Source organism: Erpetoichthys calabaricus, chromosome 12 (genome assembly GCF_900747795.2).
Source record: "Erpetoichthys calabaricus chromosome 12, fErpCal1.3, whole genome shotgun sequence".
Taxonomy (NCBI): domain Eukaryota; kingdom Metazoa; phylum Chordata; class Cladistia; order Polypteriformes; family Polypteridae; genus Erpetoichthys; species Erpetoichthys calabaricus.
The window spans coordinates 40,522,079-40,540,486 of NC_041405.2; the positions used below are offsets into that span (position 1 = coordinate 40,522,079).

Below are 18,408 nucleotides of genomic sequence, written 5' to 3' on the forward strand. Positions count from 1 at the left end.
TTTTTGTTTCCAGTGTTATTGCTAGTGATTTGAAAACAATAGTTAATGTAAAAGTAAAGTTAGTTGGCTCATATTGAAGTAAAGTATAGTAATTGTCTTTGCTCCTGCGTAGCCAATTAGGGGCCAGAAATGTAAAAGCCAATCTTAGAAAGTTAATGCTTTGAGTTAGTGTTTGCTTAGTCATAGCCATGTAAGTTAATGAGTGACAGAACTTTCTTTCTATAACTAAGATACAGTGTGTTGATTGAGTCAGTTTCCATTTAAACTTAAAAGACCCATATTCAACATAGAAATGGGATACACATATAGTTTTCTGACTGTTCTTAAACGGTTCAGAATTGTTTAGAAGTGATTTGTAACAATCAGAAATGAAACAAGATTTAAGCTTTGAACAGAACTTTTTTTAATAAGAATTTTTCATTTTTTTGCTATATTCATTTTCTTTTTTGTGTGAACTGTTTTATTTTGAATTTTTACTAAATCTTTTAAAAACAAAGATATTTTGTCTGTGGAATCATTTTGACGCGTCATTCTTTAACTGAATCCCATTTTGTATGCTAGAGTTGCTGAACTTTGTTAATTTTGGGAAAATGCAGCTACACTCATGGACTTGTTGGTTTCTACAGGTTTTCTGCACTTTTTGTCCCACGTCATGCCTCGCAGATGCTAGTTTTAAATACAATTAACTTTTCCAAAAGCTTTTTCAAACGCTGAACTACTTTTGCTCCTGTGCAGGTGAAAAAAGCAAAACAAAAAAAAAACATTGAAAAAGGGAAAAATCTATAAAATTTTAACTACATTGAATCTCATCGATGAGTTGTTACTGAGTTTCTGTCCTAGCCCTGGATTGTCCATTATGAACCCATGTCTAAAGCCAAGATTTTTCAAAAGTATACTTGGTTTTTTAGTGCCTTGTGACAAAGGTTACGTTTACAGTTATGATCAGGTGATCGGTGCTCAGGAGACCTCCAGAAGACAATATGGATTTTGAGAAGACCCTGTTTATCTGTGCAGATGAGTGGATATTAAAGCATTATTTACCAAAATATACTGAAGTAAAAATAGCAGTTTGTGTTTAAAAAATGCAGTGAAGCAGTATTGAAGTACACAGTACTCCAGATGAAGTCTAATCAGTACGCTATAAAGCCTGAGCATCATCTGCTTTGACTTGTACTTTGGACATCGTGCTATATAACCTAACACTCTGTGAGCCTTCTTAATGTCTTCTGAACACTGTCTGGAAGTTGATAGAGTCAAGTCCACTATGATCTAAATCCTTCTCATATGGTGTACTCCCGATTTTCACACCGTCAACTGTATTTTTGGACCTACCATTTTTTACTTCCTATTTGTAATACTTTACATTTACTTACATTACATTTCATCTGCCATAAATACTCCTAAGCCAGTAGTGGGACACAACTTTTAACATCACCCAATTCTGATAATGTTCCTCACACCATAACCCTCTGCTTTCTGAGTCTGAACTAGTTTTGCGTTCATTTACACACTACACCCTAAACCTCTATTTATTTTAGTTTAATGGCCAAGCTCTCATGTTGTGCCTTATGAAATGCATTCTGAAAGTCAAAATAAATAACATTGTATGTACTAATCTGATCATATCTTTTGTTGCTTCCACATAGAAGTCCAGCAGGTAGAATAGAATACATTCTCTACAAAGAGAGTAAAAGAAAAGTTTGGGGAAGTAAAGAGATATTAGTGTGAAAGACAGTCAATAAAAAATTAACAATAGACACCCAGAAAGCAGAGACTAAGGGGCAACTTCCAAAACATAGGCAAAAATGTGCCTGATAGAAGCAAGCAGGTTTCAGTGGACAAACTCATAGCAAAATGCTTTCTGGCAGTAAAATAAGTGTGGAGAACAATCCTAAATTAAATGCTTTAGAATTTATGGTTCCTAAACAATTACAAAATACGAATAAAAGTAGATTTTCAAAAACATGAGAGTACTGAGGGATGGTCCACTCCAAAACAGAGGGAATTGATAAAGGGCGATATGAAGCCTTGCACAAACGTGTTTTACACCAGCCATCCAGAGTGCTTAGATCTTCTGGCCAGTTGTCTCTTGTTGTCCCTCGTACCAAGTGTAAAACTAAGGGGGACAGGGCTTTTGCAGCTGCTGCTCCTCGCCTGTGGAACTCTTTACCTCATTACATAAAAGGAGTCATCTACAATTGAACTGCTCAAAACAAGATTAAAGACTCATTTCTATTCACTTGCATTCCGTGACCTTCAGTAATACTGATGGTTTCCTCATTGTGATTATGTAACATTACTTCTATTTATTATTTATTTTATTTATGTTCATTTATTTTATTACTATTTATGTCATTCATGTTAATTGTATGTTTTTCTTTAATTGTATGTTTTTCTTTAATTCTATTATTGTAAAGCACTTTGGCCACAGCATTTCGATGTTGCTTTAAATGTGCTATATAAATAAAGTTGACAATGACATTACTGGTCTTGTGGTAAAAGATAGAGAGTTACATAAATTAAAAGGTAAAGCTGATGGGAGAAAAAGTCAGGGAAAATTGCAAGTATTAAACAGAGACATAGGTTATAAGCAAAAGAAAAAAGAAGAGAATGGAATTCCAAACTGGGACCTTGGGGAGTGGAATTTTTGGAGCCCAGATATTTAAGACAGCTAGTCACAGAAATTCAAGCAGGGAAAGAACATTGACTACAGGAAGTGTTTAACTGAAGAAGGGCACATTTTGCCAAATTCATTTTATATTCCGACAGATTTTATCTAGGTAAAAAATATAATGTTGGGAACTATAAGCTTTTAATAGGGGTGATTAGTTTGTGAAAATTAAGGGTAATGGCCAGAGGCTACAGAGACAGTTTAAGAAGAAGTGGGTGGGGGGTTGCTGAAGCTTTTGCCAAATCTCATTGATGTACCTGGTTTGCTGGAAATGCTGCTGTGAAGTCATGAATGATACCTTCTACGGCCAGACAGACAGACAGACCTATGCAGGATTACTGATGGAACTGAAATTTATTGCCAAAAATTCATCTAACATTACTGAAAGTCTGGCACAGAACTTGGTGTTGCGAATCACAGATGTGTTAAACCACCAATGAGAGGTGCAGAGAGAAAGATTCAGAAGAAAAAATTAGATTGTGGATGCTCTGTGATCAGTTAATGAGGCTAAGCTCAATGTAGAACTGGAAAATGAAGCCACCAGATATTGTGAAATAAAAATACCAACGGACATTAGTAGTGTAGACTTTGTAAACATCTTTTATGATAAAGTTGATAACATAAGATTACAGAGTTCAGAATCACCTCGCAAACAAAATGATATATTGTCCCCTTACACACAATACTTTAGAAATTTTACTTCGACAACAGAACAGGAAGTCAGAATTTAATTTCTAAAATAAAACCTGCTATCTTTGCCTTAGCCCCAAGCAAAAAACAAAAACTAGTGAAAAGCTCAATGGATATTCTGGCAGCAACCATTCATAGAATTATCAATAATTCATTACTGAATGGTCCAGTTTCTGTTGCACTTAAAAGTACTAGATACAACCACTTGACAATTATTGAACCATTTCAAATTTGCTTTATTTCTAAAATACTTGAAGTGACAAGAAGTTGTTACTCAGTTTCAATCACACCTTGCAGTTATTTCAGAAATTCCTGTTTGGCATCCACACTGGTCACAGTACAGAAATGGTAATAACTCATATTGTAAATGACATTCTAATATCCTCTGATGAAGGAAATCTTACAATAATTAGTTAGATTTAAGAGCAGTGTTTGACACCATTGACTATTCTATTTTATTACGCAGTCTAAAAAATTACTTTGAGCTCACAGGCACTGTCCTTGTCTGGTTTAGTTCATATTTATTAAATAATTATAGTACCTGCAAAAAATGTGATGACAATACTCCATGTTTATACTCAGAATTTAAATATGATGTTCCTAAGAGCTCATTACATGGATCTTTATTGATTTCACTTTACATGCTTCCATTCTATCATTTGAAAATATTTAATTTTCACTCATTTTCAAATGACACACAACTACACCTTTCTTTTAGATGATATGATGTTTGTCCAATAGTATCTTTAATTAATTAAATAATAGTGGGGGAAGACTAAATTAACCTTTGATTATGAAATTCTGAAGACAATTGCAATACAGAATTTTGATCTGGGAGACCCTCTTTTATAAATTCATAAATGATAGTGCAGGGAATCAAGGAGTTCTCTTTTCAGCTGTCAATCAGCTAGTAAATCCAGCACCGGCCTTGAAGTCTCCGCAAGCAACAGTAGGAAAATGTGAAGAATCTGCTGTGTTTTTTAAACATAAAATTAGTAGCATGAGGTCTAGCATACTGCAAACAGCAGTAACACAACATATTGATCCATCTCCCGCCAGATTTTATAATTTAAACTGTTTTACTACTATAAACTTAGGAGAACTTCATAAGATAAAAACAAATCCTTAACCATCCACATCTATTCTTAATCCTATTTCATCAGAAGTCTTCAAAAAAAATTCTGACACATTAATTGATGATGCATCAGATACTATAAACTGTTCACTACCCTTTGGTATTTCTTTAAAACTGCAGCAGTTAAAATTCTGTTCAAAATACATACTCTTGACCCCTCTGTCCTAGACAATCGTAGATCCATTACTAACATTGTTTCCTTAAACAAAATATATAAAGAAGTTTTTTTTTTGCAGTAAAATGACTACTTATATAAACATTCTACACTTAGATAAATTCCAGTCAGGCTTTAGTTCTTATTAATTGACATAGAAAATGAGTGGGCCTATCTAATGTAACTCTAAATTGGTCTGTCTTATCTAACAGGAAGAATTTTCTTTGTTAATCTTGATGACTGTGTATTGAAAACACATAAAATTGAATATGCCGTCCTGCAAGGATAAGTTGTAGGTCCATTGCTGTTTTCACTTTATATGATCCCTTTAGACCTGATCATCTCATAACACAATTTAAATTACCACAGCTATGTAGATGAGATGTTGCTTTATTTATTCATAGCCCTAAATGATCCAAAGGCACCTGACTGTCTGACAGATTGCCTTAACGGCATTATGCAATGGCTAAGTTGCAATTTTGTTAAATTATATAAGAAGAAAACCAAACTACTTGTTATTGGCTACAGTGAAAAAAGCTCAGAAATTAAAAAAAATAACAGAAATAAGTAGAAAACACAAGAGAAAAAATTTACATTCAGAACTTAATATTAAATTTCACATTAATTATGCAACCTGAACTGCATTTTTTCATTTAAGAAATACAGCCCCTGTTTGGTCCTTTATGTCTTTAGAGGATGATAAAAAAGTTAGCTGATTAGATTATAGCAATGCACTCCTAACTGATCTGCCAAAAAGGAATTAAGACAATGCCTGTCGGTTCAGAATGCAGCTGCAAGAACCCTAACTAAAATGAAGAAATCTGATCACATTGTACCAGTATTAACATCTGCCTCTGTCTTTCAGAATTAATTTTAAAATACTGCTAAATGTTTTTAAGGTTTGGAATAACGTTGCACCTTCATATACCTTGAAATGTTATCACTTTACATTTCCAATCATAATCTTAAATCCCCAAATTCTGCTGTGCTTGCTATTCCAAGAGTAAAATATAAAAAAGTTGCGAGACCGCTTTTTATTTTTATACTCCACAAATATGAAATAATCCACTTAAAGAGACTTTTTTAATACAACTTTTTGCAAAATTTCTGCTAATCACATAGTTTGCATTTTTAATTCTCTACTTGGTATCAGGTGCTTGGCAGATGTTATCTTTTATCTTTTTTTCAAACTTAGATATACTGTATGATAGAATTTTGCTGTGGAACAACACAGGTTTGTATTTCTCCAATTTATTTATTTATTTATTTTTTACTTTCCCCTCTCTATAGTTTGTTTGATTGTTGTTTTCCCTTGTTTCAACTTTCTACCATTTGTAAAGCACTTTTAATTATACTTTGTTTTGGAAAGCACTATATAAGTAAATGTTGTTACTGTTAACTGTGTCAGTGAGTTAAAGAAGTGGATGGGTGAGAACTACTGTACTTGTGTCTGAATGCATAAAAAAGAAGTACTGTTTATTGGTGTGTGTGGGGCTGCTGGTGGGGAATGATGCAGTCTCCAACAACATACTGCTAGCTGCCACCATTAGTTTCAATAAATCTGCATGGAATTTCAGCATTATCTTTGATACTAGAATGTCTTTTAAAACATTCATTACAAAAGTGTCTAAACCTTGTTTTCCCATCTTGAAAATAACTGAAAACTAATGCTTAAATATGCAGGATATGAGAAATAAATGTATGCCTTTATTTCTAGTATGACTGACTACTACAGTGTGCTATTCACTGGCTGTTCAAATCGGTGTATTTCTTGCCTCGCATTTCCTTTCATCCTACACTTACCCAGATCCTTGTAGACACGGAACACACATGAAATGTATGTATTCCAAAAAATGGTTTACTGTATTATTTCTCCTATACAACTCCAGGAACCTCACATGCAGATAAGGAGTCTTGGCCTGAGCTGGGAGAACTTTTTGCCCAACCTGAGAGGATGGGACAAGGCAGAGGATGGGACAGCAGGCGGCTTGCTGCTTGTGCTGATCGACGCATTTACAAAACAAAAGACACTGATGAAGAGATGCGAAGGGATTTAAGGTGATCCGGGATTACGGCTTTTTTTGTAGGCTTCAACGATTCTAGTGTTATTGGAGAGATATTGTTAGTTTCCATTTATGTAAATCAGTTTCTACATTGTTTTCTGTGTGTTTAAACAAATCTGTGTCTTTAAGTGTACTAATTCTAAATTTTGTAATTCACAAAGCTTATACAGTGGAACCTCTAGATACGAGTTTAATTCGTTCCAGCACTGAGCTTGTATAGCGAATTTCTCGTATCTAGAACAAACTTCCCCATTGAAAATAATGGAAATCCCGTTAATCCGTTCCGCACCCCAAATATATTAACATAAAAATCAATTTTCCTAACAAATAACACTGATAAATTATATATACTGTAGTCTACCTTTAATAAATAACACTGGTAAATAATATAACTGATTATTAAAAGAATCAAAACAGGTGTCCAAAGTGCAGTAGAGCATTCAATAAATCTTTAAATAAATAATCCTTAAAACAGTTGTGAAGTGGAGGTTTAAAATACACAAGAATAAGAATCCTTTAACACGAGGTTAAAACGTCAAAAGGAAGCAGTCTTTAAAAAACAGATGACAATCCCCGGTGCTTCTTCTCTGTTAGCGTCTCACCTGCGAGCTCTGCAACAGGCGAGACACTCTTAATGCTGACCTTCTCTACACCGTCCTGCTTCAGCTGTTTGGCTTGCCTGTTCAGCTACACGTGAGCCTGCACTCGCCCGCTCTCCCGCACCGACTTCCTACTGCTGCTGCTGCTGCTGCTGCTGCTTCCTGCCTCCTCCTGCAACCGCCGTTCTCACTCCTCTCTTTTCTTTTACTTCTTCTCTCCCTTAACCGGCTCGTGCTTCTCTATATATGCGGGGAGGACATGGCAGCTGCAGCCCATCAGCCACAGGAACAATCATGGATGTGGGCAGTTTCCCACCTGTGCACTTAGGTTAGAAACGCAGACACCGCAGATCGCCCTGCGGCTTGCAACTGCTACCACGCCCCCTCGCTAAGCCGCAAGCTATACCCACAGCCTGGCTCGTGGCTCGTTATGCGAGCCAATGCTCGTATTTAGATCTGAATTTTTTGCTCATACTTTCCTCGTATTTTGAATTTCTCGTATACAGAGGTGATCGTATCTCGAGGTTTCACTGTACTTACATTTTACCTGAGAATTTGTTACAGTGCCCCATGCTTGCTTTTAGTGTAGAGTGCTCTACAAAAATCAACTGAAGTGAAATTGAATTGAATCAAATGTTGAGATTCAGTTCAGTCACTTGAGTTAAAGCAGTGTTTATGGTTTAGCAGGCTCCTCTGGTAAGATTTTTCTGTCAATGTCATTGTAGACTACATGTTAGGCTTATGGATCTGCCTTTGCCAAAACTGCATTTTCAGTAAAGAGCAATTGCAATTTGTTCATTCATATGTAACATACTGTAGATCCAGTCTTTCTGGAGAAATGAAAACAACATAAAATATATGGAATAATTTTTGGTTATACATGTAGTTCTAAATTTGATACATGAATGTGACCTGACTTTGAACAATTCACACACGTCCAGCACTGAAAACAACAAGAGAGTGTATCTGTCAGCATGTTGTTGGTGTTTGATTAGGTTGGTTCTTCTTGTGATTTTGTTTTATTTTAATTTTGCATATGTGAGGCACATTCAGGGTATGTATGTGTTAGAGCTGGGCAATAAAACAATAAAGATAATTAAGGGGAAATAACTCTTCCTCAATAGAAATAGAAAGACATGGTCGATAGAAGTTGATAGAACTCATTCCATCCATGTTTTTACAGACAACAAGAAAAGCAAATGATAATGAGAATAGTGTCACACCAAACCAATCATGTGGCTGGAATAGAGTTACAGCCACATCAGGCTAGGATGACGCACACAGCAGTGGAAGTGACATAAAAGAGATAATGACAACAGATAATGTTAACAAAAACTCAGCGTTGCCAATGAAGACACCCCAATGGACACAGCCCAAGGCTCAAAATATGTGGGACATTGTTGAAAAGAAGGCTCCAATGGAATTTGGCATTTTGGCTATTTAATCTCCGACAAGAAGCAGACTAGCATGCACTGCAAATTGTGTTGAAAGCATATTCCCAAAAGGACAGGTAATACCACTAATCTTTTGTACAATCTGAAGCAGCGCCATCCTTTAGAGTACACACAATGCAACTCTTTACAGTCCCAGACCCAAACAAGTGCTCTACTAATGGGAATTTCTTGTGACTTTCTTTTTTTTGACTTGGCGCATACGCTGACTACAATTGAGTGAATAAATCAATTTTGTTTATGTTTTCCTTCATTTACATTTGAAAGCTGCTTGAATTTGGACTGAGGATACATATAAAATGTCTATTTTTTTGTGTTTTTTCCCAGTGAAACAGATTGAATCTATACAAAGGAAAGGATACAGTAGAAGTTTTTTTGAGATTTGATTTTTTAATACCTACTTTATTTATTTGGAACTGACTAAAGAATTTATTTTGTGTTCTCCTGTAAAACTTGAAAGGTTTAAGATTTTAGTTTTAGATTTAAGAATTTTAGAATTAAGGTTTTTTTTATGTGGAGTTGACTGTTGACTGACAAATTTAGTGTGTTCTCCTATAAACCTTGAAAGCTTTTGACTGGTCAGAATTGAGACATTATTTTGAATTACCTATTGTATTTTATTTATTTGGAATTGACCATAGAATTTAGTTGTGCATTTTGTTTGTGTTCTCCGGTAACACTTGAAGCTTTTGACTGATCAGAATTAAGATTTTAGTTTATTATATATACCTGTTTTATTTATTTGAAATACAGTTGTATAATGTTCTACAGTACATTTGTCATGTTCAGCTTCTGACAGGAACTAAATAATATTTAAACCAAAATTAATCTTATCATATCTTCACATCTCACTTAGGAGTAAAAAAGAATGTTTAAGCTTGACAGAAATAGTGACTTGATTTATACCATGACTAGGGGGTTACGCTGTGGTCGCTTCGCTGACCAGCCACTTCGCATCTCTGCCACTCACATTGTGAAGAGGGGGACTGAATGCACTCCAAGGAGACATGGTCGCTCTTCTGAAACCCCCTCTTAAATGGTGATACAATGGGAAACAAATACAGTTTGTTTTACGTTGTCTTTGCTTGATCAGTTGCTGGATTGCTGCTGCTGCCGTGCCGCGTGATCTGCATCTTGCACGGCGCTTCGAACATTTAAAAGCCTGTACAGAAGCTGTCCTACTGTTTGTGTTTTATTTTCAGCCCCGGGCGTGGTTGAATCTTTTGGCACAAAGTCTCGTCTTGCGAGATGTGAGTTCTCGATTTTTTTTAGTTTATGAGTTAAAAACGGCATAAGAATCTGAAAATCTAAAAACATCACATTAAAGTTCGATAAATTCTGAAAAAAATGATACCAAACATATATATGTAAGTTTTAAAATAACCCCGATTTAAAGTGTGACAAAAAATGTGACATAAAAACGTCACCGTTGCACTTTTAGGCTTAGGATTTTATATATAGAGAGTAGATATACATTGATATTGAGTGATATGAATAAAATTATTGTAATTTTTTTTCCATATCATCCAGCCCTAGTATATACAGGTATGCACACTCATATCTTCTTTGGATCACTTGTCAAATTAATTTGAAAAGTAAAAAAAAATAGCGCAGTGGAAATAAATACGTGCCGACTGAGATCGATCTATACGCGCCCATCGCTGATGGATGATGCAAGGGGCATTATAAATGCAGGGAACAGTATAACTTGGCCACTGACCTGACCCCAACTATGCTTGTTTACTGTGTCAGTGTATAGGTGAGTGGTAGCTCCTGCTGCAATAAATAACCCTGCTGTTCCTGTTTCAAGTTGAATAAAGCTGTTTTTGGTAAAATATTGAGACTCAGCCTCGTGTTTTGGGGTGCAAGATGGTGGCTCACGCGTCACAATGCACATTACATTTTAGATTTTTTTTTCTCAGACATACTTGTTAATAAAACCTTTCCCCCTGAGTAGACTATTACTCAGCAACATCACACAGAACTACTGAGGCATCTGCAGAAAAGCATCTGGAAAAAATCATCAGAAGCAGTGGCACATGGCAAATTTAATTTTGTGCCATGACATTGCACCTCCACACGTAGTCAAAGTGTTTTTGACCAAAAACAATATGTTTGTTGCCTCACACCTCCCGTTTTTGCTAGGTCTCACTCCCTGTGACTTCTTTTCTGTGTGTGTATATCTGCGTGTCTGTCCAGTTGCTATGTCTCTGGTATGCGCTATTTGGTATGGAAGTGGTGCTAATGTTTGTGATTCACCATCTGGTGGAAAAAAGCAATGCATTTTATTACTACACATATTACAAAATAAATTCCAATGGATGGTACACTGCAAACATTAAAGTTGAATATGTCCAACAGACAATAACTGCTGGATGGACAGAAATCAGCTTACTTACTTTTAATAAAAAGATAACTGTGTGTTTACCCAGTTGCTATGCCTCTGTTAAATGCAATTTGGTATAGGATTTGTAACAGCAGTGCTAATGTTTGTCGTGTACCATCTGTTGGAAGGAAAAATGCTATGTATTTTATTACTACATGCATTTCAAATTACGTTCCAGTAGATCGTGCACTGCAAATGTTAACGCTGAATATGCTGCGGTCTACATTGATTAGTTAGATTTCACTCCTGTCTTATATGGACAGCACAGCTAGTATTTGAATAATTGAGTATAATATCTCCTTTTAAATGTACTTTGTTAGCATTATCAAAATGAATCTATTATCTGCACTTTCAGGGGTCAATAACACACTTAATAACTTACATAATACAAGACAGATACTTCATTTAAATAAAAAAATCATAGCATTTAAATTAACAATTAAATTAAGACAACAAGTGGCTATTGTCTAGTGTCCAAAAGTTTAAATGTAGATTTTGTAGCAAATATTTTAAATATTTGTAGTGCTTACCTGCTGATAAAAGGTTTGATACTTTCTCCTGTAACTGGAGTCATAGACATAGGCATAGGCTGAGGAGTGGAAAGCCAATAAGAATAGTCATTTCTGGAAGCAAAGTTGCATACATTATTGATGTTACAGAACATGAAAGGCATTGTACTGAAGCGACGTAAACAACTGCCAGCAGTTCCTACAAAATGAAATGAAAAAATGCCATTTAGTGAAATAATAAATACATCCATCATATAGACCCATATCTCTTACTTAGTTTTGCTGGAAGAAATCTATGAAATGATCTATTCTGGCAATAATGGAATGTTCTTCATCTACTGTGTATAATGCTAAAATAATTTATTTAAACATTTGTTTCATTTATTGGTCGGAAGTAAATATTTTATGAAAGAAATTCACAATTTGAATGCACTGAATAAATTATGCCTATTGTAGTTGTTCCTTATGCTTCCTTGTTCTGTTGTCTTACTCGGAATGAAGGATCAACTTACTGCAAACCCTTAAGATTTAACTAAAATGATCTAAAGAGAAAGACATTTTTAAAGGTATAAAATGTTTAATGTTCACAGTTTTCACACAGAAAGTCTATTTATTCTCTTCTGCAGTGGGTATTTTTTAGCAGTAACCTATATTGAACATCTAGAATACAGACTACCACACCAGATTATACATTATATGTGGTAGAGAAATAAATACTAGTGCAGTAATAAATTACTGTTTGGTTTATGGGAGAAATGTCTTTGAAAGACAAGAATATGGATTAAAGATAAGAAATTGAAATATGTACAGGTAATAATAATAATAATTCTTTACCTTTATATAGCGCTTTTCTCACTACTCAAAGCGCTCTCCACACAGGGAGGACCCGGGAAGCGAACCCACAATTTAGATTGAAAATCTAAGGAAATGGTGCACGAGATGTCAAATCTGAAATATTTTTGATGTTTGTTTAAGATGTACCCTTAAACATCCATCCATTATTCAACCCGCTATATCCTAACTACAGGGTCACAGGGGTCTGCTGGAGCCAATCCCAGCCAACACAGGGCAGGAAACAAACTCCAGGCAGAGAGCCAGCCCACCGCAGGGCACACATACTAAGCACACACTAGGGACAATTTAGGATCGCCATTGCATCTAACCTGCATGTCTTTGGACTGTGGGAGGAAACTGAAGCACCCGGAGAAAACCCACACAGACATGGGGAGAACATGCAAACTCCATGCAGGGAGGACCCAGGAAGCAAACCCATGTCTCCTAACTGCGAGGCAGCAGTGCTACCACTGCGCTACCATGCCGGCCCACCCTTAAACAACGGGTCGCATATATGCAACTATGTTATAACTGAAAGAACTAATTTTAGATGAACAACATGCATCCAAGCTATTAATTCCTTTCAAAATTTTAAACAATTCTATGATGTCATCTCAAAATCTCCAATTGCACTAACTGAAAAGACTCAACTCTTCAATCTTCCCTCACAGCATATTTCCATTAGTACTGAAATCTGTCTAGTGGGACTTCTCTAGACATACTCTAACAGGTTTATATGTTTTTTGTTCTTTGGAATCATTTATATAAACTGAAAAAAATGTAGCCTCTGACTTTTAACATTATGTAATTTTAATGACAAAGAATCTGACAAATACAGAAATTTAATGCAAAATGCTTTGATCAGATGATGTAGCATAAGTAATCCAGAATGAAATGTCAAGAAAACACAAGAACTGACAGTTATGCAAAGCAAAGGTGATTTCATTTGTATTTGACAATAGCCAGGTCTTGGGCACCACAATTTTCAGTTCTCAAACACGGTAGGTGTGTTATGGTTAAGAAAGATCAGCAGAACATGCTTTTTCAGAGACACTTAATGAAGTTCATTATGCAACAGGAAGCAATTAGAATTTTCTACACATCAATTACTGAATATGTTTTGTCCTTTCTCATTATTGTCTGATATATAAATAACTTTGCTAAGCAGGGAAAGCATCTACAGAGAGAGTTCCAGACTGAAAAGTACAGTCATTCAGATCTTTTCCAACCTGTCACATCGCAGCCACCTTCCACTCACTCTTTTTCCAGCTCATAAGCAGCTTATGCAAATTATAACCAGTACTGCAAGATTTAATTATTATCTGCAAGCTGTGAGATGCATGAACATATTGATCTTTAGAGTTGTCTTGAATGAAAATAAAATTGTTCCTTGAGGCACTGATAAAGACATTCACTGAGTTTACATAACTAAACAGGATGTTGTTGCTAACAAATCAGTTGTGATTGAAAGAGTTTGTCAGTGAAGCGACACAAACCCCATTCAATTACTGAGTTGGCTGTTTGCTTAGGAGAAGGTAAAGGCTATTGGTAGCATGTCAAACAACAGGTTAAAAACTACACTGATAGCCTTTCAGTTTTACTTAATTTTTTCAAATATATTTTTATTTTTGTTTTGATATTTTCTTAAGTTTATATAACATGCTGAGGCACCCATAGGCAAACCCATATAACTGAAATAAAACACAAGTAACAAACGCATTGAAAAAAAAAGAAAATGTTGCCGCAGAAGTGAATCTCAAGATTGACTGTCTCAAGATGCCGGAAATTCTGTTGATCAGGACTTCCAGGAGGAAGAGGCAGATCCAGGTGGGCAGATATCGGGAGTGATGTCAAGGGTTTTAAAGCCATCAATCTTCTTGTGTGCAGAGGGAGGAAGGAGATAAGGTGTTTGCACCGCAAACAGCACCTTCATCCGAGCCTTTCAGCTGCACCCAATGCGCACATGCATGACTACATCATATATTGCATAAATATATAAACACAGTGGAACCTCGGTTCATGAACTTCTCGGAACACGTACAAATCGGTTTACGACCAAAATGTTCGCCAAACTTTTGCATCTGTTCACGACCACACACTCGGTATATGAACAAGCCAGTTTCCCTTTCGGTTTGTACGTGTTCAGTCTCTCCCTGTGCATTTCCTGTGCAGCGAGCAAGAGAGAGAGAGAGAGAGCGAGAGGACGCGACACACACACGAGAGAGAGACACACACACAGGTGCAAGAGATAGACAGACGCACACACACAGGCAGCGCGAGAGAGAGCCGCGCACACACACAGGCAGTGCCAGAGAGAGACAGACGCACACACACAGGCAGCGCCAGAGAGAGAGACAGACGCACACACAGAGGCACCGCGAGAGAGAGAGCTGGACGCATAAGGTAGAGAAGGCAGTTAAAGAATGCACTGGGCTTGATTTTGTTTTCACTTCTGTTTACAGCGATCGAACGTGCATTGTTGCAATGTTACTTTCTTGGTCGTTTATTAAATTACGGATATTTTCAAATGTTCATTTTTTTCCCCTGTGCTTAAAACTCATTAAAAAAAGTGTTTTTAGAAAGCGGTTGGTAGCGCTGTAGCACGAACTATTGCAGTGTTAGTTTTCTCTGTTGTTCAAGGTTTTCTCAGAGTTATTCAATGTTTTTACATTTAGTTTACTATTACGTTGTGCATTCTATGGTTTGATTAACTATATTTGTGCTTAAAAAATATATACAGTGGAACCTCGAGATACGATCACCTCTGTATACGAGAAATTCAAAATACGAGGAAAGTATGAGCGAAAAATTCAGATCTAAATACGAGCATTGGCTCACGTAACGAGCCACGTGCCAGGCTGTGGGTATAGCTCGCGGCTTAGCGAGGGGGCGTGGTAGCTGTAACGAGCCGCAGGGCGATCTGCGGTGTCTGCGTTTCTCACCTAAGTGCACAGGTGGGAAACTGCCCACATCCATGATTTGTCCGGTGGCTGATGGGCTGGGCAGGGTTGCCATCCGTCCTTTAAAATACGGAATCGTCCAGTATTTGAGAATGAAATTGCGCGTCCCTTATTTTTTTGTATTAAAAGTGGTAACCCTAGCAGCTGCCATGTCTTCCCCGCATATATAGAGAAGCGCGAGCCGGTTATGGGGGAGAAGAAGTAAAAGAAAAGAGAGGAGAGAGAACGGAGGTTGCAGGAGGAGGCAGGAATCCGCAGCAGTAGGAAGTCGGTGCGAGAGAGCGAGCGAGTACAGGCTCGCGTTTAGCTGAACAGGCGAGCCAAACAGCTGAAGCAGGACGGTGTAGAGAAGGTCAGCTGCATTAAGTGTCTCGCCTGTTGCAGAGCCCGCATGGGAGAAGCAGGTGAGACGCTAACAGAAAAGAAGCACCGGGGATTGTCATCTGTTTTTTGAAGACTGCTTCCTGTTGACGTTTTAACCTCGTGTTAAAGGATTGTTATTCTTATGTACTTTAAACCTCCACTTCACAACTGTTTTAAGGATTATTTATTTAAAGATTTATTGAATGCTCTACTGCACTTTGGACACCTGTTTTGATTCTTTTAATAATCAGTTATATTATTTACCAGTGTTATTTATTAAAGGTAGACTACAGTATATATAATTTATCAGTGTTATTTGTTAGGAAAAATGATTTTAATGTTAATATATTTGGGATGCGGAACGGATTAACTGGATTTCCATTATTTTCAATGGGGACGTTTGTTCTAGATACGAGAAATTCGCTATACAAGCTCAGTGCTGGAACGAATTAAACTCGTATCTAGAGGTTCCACTGTATATTTACATACAGTTCGTATGGTCTGAAACGGATTAATTGTATTTACTGTACATACAATCCTATGGGGGAAATTACTTCGGTTCACGATCAAATTGGGATACGACCAGAGTTTTGGAACGAATTATGGTCGTGAACCGAGGTTCCACTGTATATATATATATATATATATATATATATATATATATATATATATATACATATACAGTATATATATATATATATATCTATATAAATAAAATTCTTTTCGTGTTTGAAACGGAAATGACGTATGACCATGGAAAATATTATAATATAGGAACTTATTATTTGTGGGAGAGTTACTTTACTGATATTGAAAAGAAGAAAAAAGACTGTTTAAATAAGGAGCTGGGAAGGTGAATGTAAAGAAGAAGCCAGCGGTAAAGCAAGTGAGACTCCGTAATAAGGATGGTTGGGTGCACGGAGAAGGAGTGCTGGCTAACCTAGAAGGACCTTTGGAGCACACGACTTTACTTTGCTTTTATGGTGTGGGCGTCGGCCATGGACGGACGCTAACGCCGAGACACCCGGGTGAGACGGACTTCTTCCTTCAACAAAGGAATTGTCGCCAGGCCGGTGAGATCGCTTCTTTTACATTTAAATTCAGTATACGAGTCAGCGGAACATATCTGACTTGATCACTGGATTCATTGCAGATTTCCCAGGCCGTGTGAATTTAGACTTTAAAACAAGAACGTGCTGTTTGTAAATAGGGTAATTTTCCATTTCTTTTCCTTGCTTGCTTTCTTTCTTTGCTGTTTCGCCGTTTTCTGGGGAGTATATTATAGAGTGTTTAAGGGGGTGGCATATTAATTAGGGTTTGTGTATACATATTGTCACACACTCATGAATAGGGGGCAGCCAACGGGCCCGACAGAGCGCAAAAGAACAAAAGATGGGGATTTGAAACAAAGTACCAATGTCTTTCTCCCTTTTTTAGCAGAAGAACAGAGGACTGCACCTTTTGGAGATTCCACCAGGGTAACGTCCGTTCCAGCTCTCGCAGACGACTCCAGTTCCTGGTGCCTTTCAAATGGTGTCACTTATGTCGATTATGTCTTCATCTCCGTCACTCATCTTCAATGTCATTCCCATTTCCTCTGCCTGCTTCACTTCCTGCCATACTTCCATAAAAGTCCCGTCGAACTTTGTTTGTTTGTCAAATGTCTGATTTTTGCAACTTTGACCATGGTATTAGTCTGGATATACTGCTCGGACCAACTTACATTATATAGGGAATTCCCCCAACCCTTAAACTGTGCATCTCATCTGTTTACTTCATTACAATATATACTGTACAGAAAGAGACAGAGAAAGAGAGGGAGAGAGATTGAGATAGAGAGAGAATAAGATATTTGAGACTCTGACAACCCCCAAGTTGCGTGTGTGCTGAGACTCTGTTAATGCAGGCAGGAGTTTGTTATCCACTGGTGGTGCAACTACAAGTTCACCAGCTCCCCGTCTTGTCACATGTCTGTTTGTAAACAAGTTCTATCATATATAGTACAAAGATATGAAAAACTCAGGCCCAAAATATTCTTAAACAAATTACTAACTTCAAGTTCTGTCCAATACTGCACAAAGATGTCAGAAAAATAAAACAATTATAACATTCTACTAAGGAAACTTTAAGTTGTGTGACAGAAACACCAATCTGTCCACAGCATCTGGCTTCAGAGCAGCATGGTTACATGTTACAATATTATCTTCTTTGCTGAAAGCCCTCTCAGAAGGGCTGCCTGAGACAAGGATGCACAGGTACTTTTTTGCAAGCTTTTGCACTTCTTGTGTTTTCCACCACTCAAGTAGATTTACATTGCTGTCCATCTCAAGGATCATCAGTGTGTAGAGATTCACCTTCTCTGAATTCCTGTGTTTTTTTAAATAGCTGCTAAAAGACTTTTTTTTTTCTTTTTTGCTCCCTCCATTGTGTCACCAGCTGCTCCAACTTCTGCAGCAGCAGGGGTGAGATGGGGTGGGTTGAGGAGGCAGGATCTATGCAAGTGTTTTAAAAAATGAAATAAAAAAGTGCATTGGAATTGATTACACCCAACCAAGACCGGTTGCAAAATAAAATGAGCCAGAAAGGCATATGC

The 18,408-nt window shown here is 36.9% G+C and overlaps 1 protein-coding gene across 1 annotated transcript in view; it reads right to left on the reverse strand.

Moving 5' to 3' along the window:
- Window positions 1-18,408, reverse strand: part of col4a5 (collagen, type IV, alpha 5 (Alport syndrome)) — a 456,319-nt gene that overhangs the window by 10,912 nt on the left and 426,999 nt on the right. The window contains exon 48 of the mRNA XM_028815432.2: window positions 11,680-11,857. Within this exon, the coding sequence (XP_028671265.2) occupies window positions 11,680-11,857 (178 nt within the window). The remainder of the gene's footprint in view (window positions 1-11,679; window positions 11,858-18,408) is intronic.